Below are 6198 nucleotides of genomic sequence, written 5' to 3'. Positions count from 1 at the left end.
CGAGATGGTAACAATATTAAACAAAGTAAAGTCCAGAAAAGAGTAGTAGGGATCGACCCCACTTCCTAATTCTTTTTAGAGTGGGCGGTCAATGTTCCAGTGTTGCTAGGACAGGCTGGGATAGGTAGAGACTAAACGCGAACAACCGTGGCGTTCTGCAGAATGGCCGCCATACGAGTCACGAAAACACTTGTCGACAAAAGTCAGCCGAAAAAATGACGTGGAGGCAAAGCATCTTCCTAAAAAACAAAGAAAAAAAAGAGTCCAACCTGGTGGTGCAGGGCGTCCAAACGAGAAGCGTTTTAGCTTTCCATCAGTTCCAGTGGCCGCATTCATTCCAGTAGAAAACTCCATTTCGCTGACAAAAACAACACCAATGGAGGATTCCCAAGTCGAGCACACGAAAGCACGTGCAGTATGCACAGACGAAACATTCCCAGTCTGGAGCTCCACGCGGTAAGACGTGTTTGTTTCGCTTGTGCACACTGCACGTGCTTTCGTGTGCTCGACTTGGGGGTCCTTCATTTCGTTGTTTTTGTCAGCGAAATGAAGTTTTCTACTGGGATGTATGCGGCCATTGGAACTGATTGAACGCTGGAACGCTTCTCGTTTCGACAGCCTGCACCACCAGGTTGGATTCTTTTTTAGCGAGATTCCTTGCCTCCACGTCATTTCTCCGTCTGACTGTCGACTTGGTTTTTTTCGTGACTCGTATGACGGCCATTTTGCAGAACGCCGCGGTTGTTCGCGTTTAGTCTCTACATGTCCGAGCCTGTCCTAGCAACACTGGAAGATTGACCGCCCCATTCTAAAAAGAAATAGGAAGCGGGGTCGGCCCCTACTACTCTTTTTCTAGACTTTACCTTGCTTTATAGTGATACCATCTCGTATCCTCCGGAGTCGGGCCCGTCCGCACCACTATACCAAACCATGACGACTGGACTATACCCTAGTCTGATACTCTCTCTCGTTCAGACGGATCCGGCTTCTCAAGATCTGTATTTCAGCACAGCACTACACCTTCAACGTCTATCGACTGTCAATCTAGGGGTTTTCTTGACGGGATGCATCTCATCTCGTCCATTTAAGCTGTGCATCCAAACGGTCTTAACGAGGCCACTCACGTGGACATATCGATCGGACTTTAAACTTTTAGATCTGTGTTCAAAATTTTATGTCGAAATTACTTCTTTTTTTAAAAAAAATATTATTAAATAGTCCGATCCTCTCTTCTTTCTCTTATTTAATTTTGGACTGTCCTTCTAAAATGCTCCAAATTATATAAATATTCGGCCGAGCAGTCAGTGCTTTTTATTTTTGGCTTGTAATCTTTTTTTTTTTCTTTTTTTTATTCTATTAACTTTTTTACTAATTGCTATTTTCAAAATTCTGCCCATTTTCACCCCCCCCCCCCCCCCCCCCCCCCCCCATCCCGAGTCAGACCACCGATCTAATCGGAAGTCGGACTCGGGATGGGCGTGTTCGAAACCCTAGTGGTATATGGGCACTTTAAACTAGTTATCATCATCACAGGCGAAACAAAGACGTCTTTTCGCGGCGAGCTCCAGACTGGGTATGTCGACTGAACGGATTCGGATGGATTTATTTAATACTCAGACATATTATAATATGTAACAAGATGACCATACAAATACATAGTTGATATACGTGACAAGAACACGCACCAACACAGAATATCTATAGTTGACAATGAGCACCAGCTAAACACTTCTAAGGAGAAACTTCAATTCACAAGATTAGATATGTTTTTAAATAAATAGAGAAAGGTTTTTCAATAATGGTGCATGACACAAAGACTGCATACTTTTCATATTAAAAAAAACAACCTACGATTAGTTGTATAATATATTTTTTTTTCTTGTAATATTTTCAATATTTAAAAAAAAAATATTTATCAATATCAGTGTTAGGAATTTTATATAACATGCTTGGTTTTTTTTTAGGAATATTGAATCTAGTTATTTCGAGCGGTATCTTATATTTGACGTACGCAATTTAGTTATCTAGTATCTATTTTGATAAGATAATCTTGTCAAATAGGTTTCGAAGTAAAATGTCGTTTTGAATAATGTCTAAAATCTGCCTCTAGAAGAGTTTTTAATTTCTAAACAAAACCCACGGTTGTATGATGTGATAGCAGATCTTTATAGGATTTGAAATCGATGAACCCCATTCCCGTGTTATTGAAAATACTTTTTATCAATTTTAGCCACCAGCATCAAACGACATCACCAAATTACTCTATTATTAAACTCGAGACATGCTTTATGTTACCGACTGATTTTATTTGTTTGATTTGTTTAACGACACCACTAGAGCACACTGATTTATTAAGCATCGGCTATTGGATGCCAAACATTGGCAATTTTGCGTATTGTCTTACTTTGGAAGCCCACTACAACCCCCCCCCCCCACCACCACCACCACCACCACCACCCCCCCCACCCCCCACCCCCCACCCCCATTAGTAGCCCCGTTATCGACTGTATGCACGTGGCAGGCAGCATGCAAAACCAATCTTAGAATTCAAAGAAACCGCATTATCCAATTGATGTAGTATCATTTTCCCCCTGCAAGCCTACAATAATCCACCCAGATATTCGAATACTTAAAAGTAATATTCGAATATTTTTAATAGCTAATTACCGACGAATATTCGGACCAAACACTAATATAAAATATATAAGCACACATAAAGTACACAAGCCTTGTGAGAGAGTAGGTTGCAGTGATAAAAATAAGTATTTTTACAAGAAATATAACACTATCATATGTATAAAAAGTGCCTTCGATATTGTAAAATATACAAGCAGGTTTTCGCTGTTAAAATGAATAAATGAATGAATGAATGAATGTTTAACGACACCCCAGCACGAAAAATACATCGGCTATTGGGTGTCAAACTATGGTAAATGCAAAAAGAAAATGAACGCTGTTAAAAATACAGGTAAGGTTCAGACATTAAAACAACGTTTTAGATAACGTGTAAAACATAATTGTACATGTTGATACTGATTAAAACCCATTGGGCTATTTCTCGTTCCAGCCAATGCACTACGACTGGTATATCAAAGGCCGTATATGTGTTAGCCTGTCTGTGGGAGGGTGCATATAAAAGATCCCTTGCTGCTAATCGAAAAGAGTAGCCCATGAAATGGCGACAGCGGATTTCATATCTCAATATATGTGTGGTCCTTAACCATATGTCTGACGCCATATAACCGTAAATAAAATGTGTTGAGCGCCTCTTTAAATTATAAAAAAACCCATTTCATTTCTAACCCAATACGATTTCAAATTTCGCTAAATATTTCTTGTACTGGCCCGGCATTAATATGAAAACGTACCGTTTAAAACACAATACTGTTTCAACACACGATAAAATGTGCCGATATTCGGATTAACAGTGTCTATCCTAAACGTCACCCACTGACCATTTTAAAACTCTCTTAATAGTTGGGAACAACTGTATTAACATCACATACAAAAGTCTGTCCTTAACGTCGCCTGTTGACCATTTTAAAACGTTTTTAATAGTTGGGAACAACTGTATTAACATCACACACAAACGTTTATCCTTAACGTCGCCTTTTGACCATTTTAAAACTTTCTTAATAGTTGGGAACAACTGTATTAACATCACATACACAAATGTTTGTCCTTAACGTCGCCTGTTGACCATTTTAAAAATCTTAATAGTTGGGAACAACTGTATTAACATCACATACAAAAGTTTGTCCTTAACGTCGCATGTTGACCATTTTAAAACTCTCTTAATAGTTGGGAACAACTGTATTAACATCACATACACAAAAGTTTGTCCTTAACGTCGCCTGTTGACCATTTTAAAACTCTCTTAATAGTTGGGAACAACTGTATTAACATCACATACACAAACGTCTGTCCTTAACGTCGCCTGTTGACCATTTTAAAACTCTCTTAATAGTTGGGAACAACTGTATTAACATCACACACAAACGTTCTCAGTATTCTGGCGCAAACAAAATTGGTACTCAGTAAGCATGGAGTTTTTAAAGTGAACAAATTGAAACTGTTTTGACCATATGTAGGAGGATAAGTCTCACGTAGAGAAGGTAGACACACAGATGTCTGATGTGGAGTAGATACACAGCTGTCTGATGTGAAGTAGACACACAGCTGTCTGATGTGGAGTAGACACACAGCTGTGTGATGTGGAGTAGACACACAGCTGTCTGATTTGGAGTAGACACACAGCTGTCTGATGTGGAATAGACACACAGGTCTCATATATACAAGGTAGACACACAGCTGTCTGATGTGGAGTAGACACACAGGTCTCATATATACAAGGCAGACACGCAGCTGTCTGATGTGGAGTAGATAAGCAGCTGTCTGATGTCACATGTCTCATATATACAAGGTAGACACACAGCTGTCTGATTTGGAGTAGACATACAGGTCTCATATATACAAGGTAAACACATCTGTCTGATGTGGAGTAGACACACATCTGTCTGATGTGGAGTAGACACACAGCTGTCTGATGTGTAGTAGACACACATGTCTCATATATACAAGGTAGACACACAGCTATGCTGTACACATGTGGAGTAGACACACAGCTGTCTGATGTGTAGTAGACACACATGTCTCATATATACAAGGTAGACACACAGCTGTCCAATGTGGAGTAGACACACAGCTGTCTGATGTGGAGTAGATACATATGTCTCATATAGATGTTAGAGTGGTGCAAAACCAAACTGTTTATTACATAATTATCGTAATTATTAAAGCGATAATTGATACTCCACAAGTGATATATTGTAGGCCATGATATATGTTACTATTATACAAGGACATAAACATATCCGATACAGACATATCGGTCAAAGGCTGATAATGGGTGTCTTGAAGAGAGCATACCTCAACAACTAGAAACTCAAAAATCATATAGAACAACTAATGGGAATCGAAGTGACGTTAAACAATCAATAAAATAACTCATCCTGTTGTTTACAGAAAAGAAAAAGCTTTTTCACAAAACAAGTATTCCGTTTTCATTTTTAAGTTGCTCTGGTTTATTATAGATTATGTGGTATTGTACCACGAGTAGTCAAACAACTGGCTCTGACAAATCGTCGATACATTGATACGTAGAAAACTCTATAGGCGTGCCCTAAGCTGCGAACAATAACGAGAACACGTTGGAAATTATATTCCGCACCTCAATGAAAGCGTCATTAAAGAGAATTATTGACAATTCCATTTCTGAAAACAAGGATTAATGGAAATTTCTATGTAGCGTGACGCAATAGTAAGGCAACTCGGCACGGACCAATAGCGCATTTCTGTCGTGGGCTAGTGAAGAATGGATAGCTATCGCTGCCGCCCTGTTCCGACCTCCTCGTAAAATCGGCTCGTTTGAAAGATTCCAATAACGATCAGTGTTCACGGAGGCGGCTACAGACTAAACGCCCAAAACTGTTCTGTAAGTGAAAAGAAAGCCAGAGATTATAAGTGCTGGTACATATGAGAAAAAAGTAAGCAAGTTTTCTTTGCCGGGCACCAGGAGACGCATTCATTACGAAGCCTCGGCTCTTTGGGGATCGATATAAATATTCAACTACTCAGTGTGTAAACAAGTGGTGCTTTTACTGTTTGTATATTTAACTTTCTGGCGGTGGAATAAAAAAAACCTAAAAAACAAAAATGGAAAGCCATCCTTCGAATTTCATAAGACTCTTATCACTGGTTTACCTCTGTGTAACCGTCCATCCTGTTCTGGCAGGTAAGAATATGTATACTTTTCTTTGTAAAAATGTGTTGTCATTTTAAACTACCCACCCCCCCCCCCCCCCCCCCCCCCCCCCAGTCGATGTTTAATTTTTAATCAAACTCCACATCCAACTAAACCTGACTTGTTTGTTGTGGCTAATCGTGCCGAACATTAAATCGTTTATAAACAAATATGTATTACCGTGTGTAATGCGTGATCGCTGAACGATGCTTAAAATATTGAAACATTTTAATAGAAATAATATTTTTAAACATGATGCATATTTATAAAAAAAAATCTGTAAAATAATTTTTTCATAATTAATAGAATTTTAAGAAACCGTTTATCTTTTGTTTAATGTTTAAAGCGTTTTACTTTTTATTTATTAATGGAAAAAGAAATCTGTTGCTTTAAGC

General features: G+C 38.8%; 1 protein-coding gene across 1 annotated transcript in view; it reads left to right on the top strand.

Moving 5' to 3' along the window:
• The first annotated feature begins 5329 nt into the window (after nt 1-5329).
• LOC121372059 overlaps nt 5330-6198 on the top strand; it is a 75835-nt gene continuing 74966 nt past the window's right edge. The window contains exon 1 of the mRNA XM_041498313.1: nt 5330-5794. Coding sequence (XP_041354247.1) covers nt 5716-5794 — 79 coding nt within the window. The 5' untranslated portion in view covers nt 5330-5715. The remainder of the gene's footprint in view (nt 5795-6198) is intronic.

The sequence above is a fragment of the Gigantopelta aegis genome, chromosome 4, assembly GCF_016097555.1.
Source record: "Gigantopelta aegis isolate Gae_Host chromosome 4, Gae_host_genome, whole genome shotgun sequence".
NCBI classification, from domain to species: Eukaryota; Metazoa; Mollusca; class Gastropoda; order Neomphalida; family Peltospiridae; genus Gigantopelta; species Gigantopelta aegis.
Note: the sequence above shows the minus strand (reverse complement) of the source record. Positions and strands in the feature narration are given on the sequence as shown.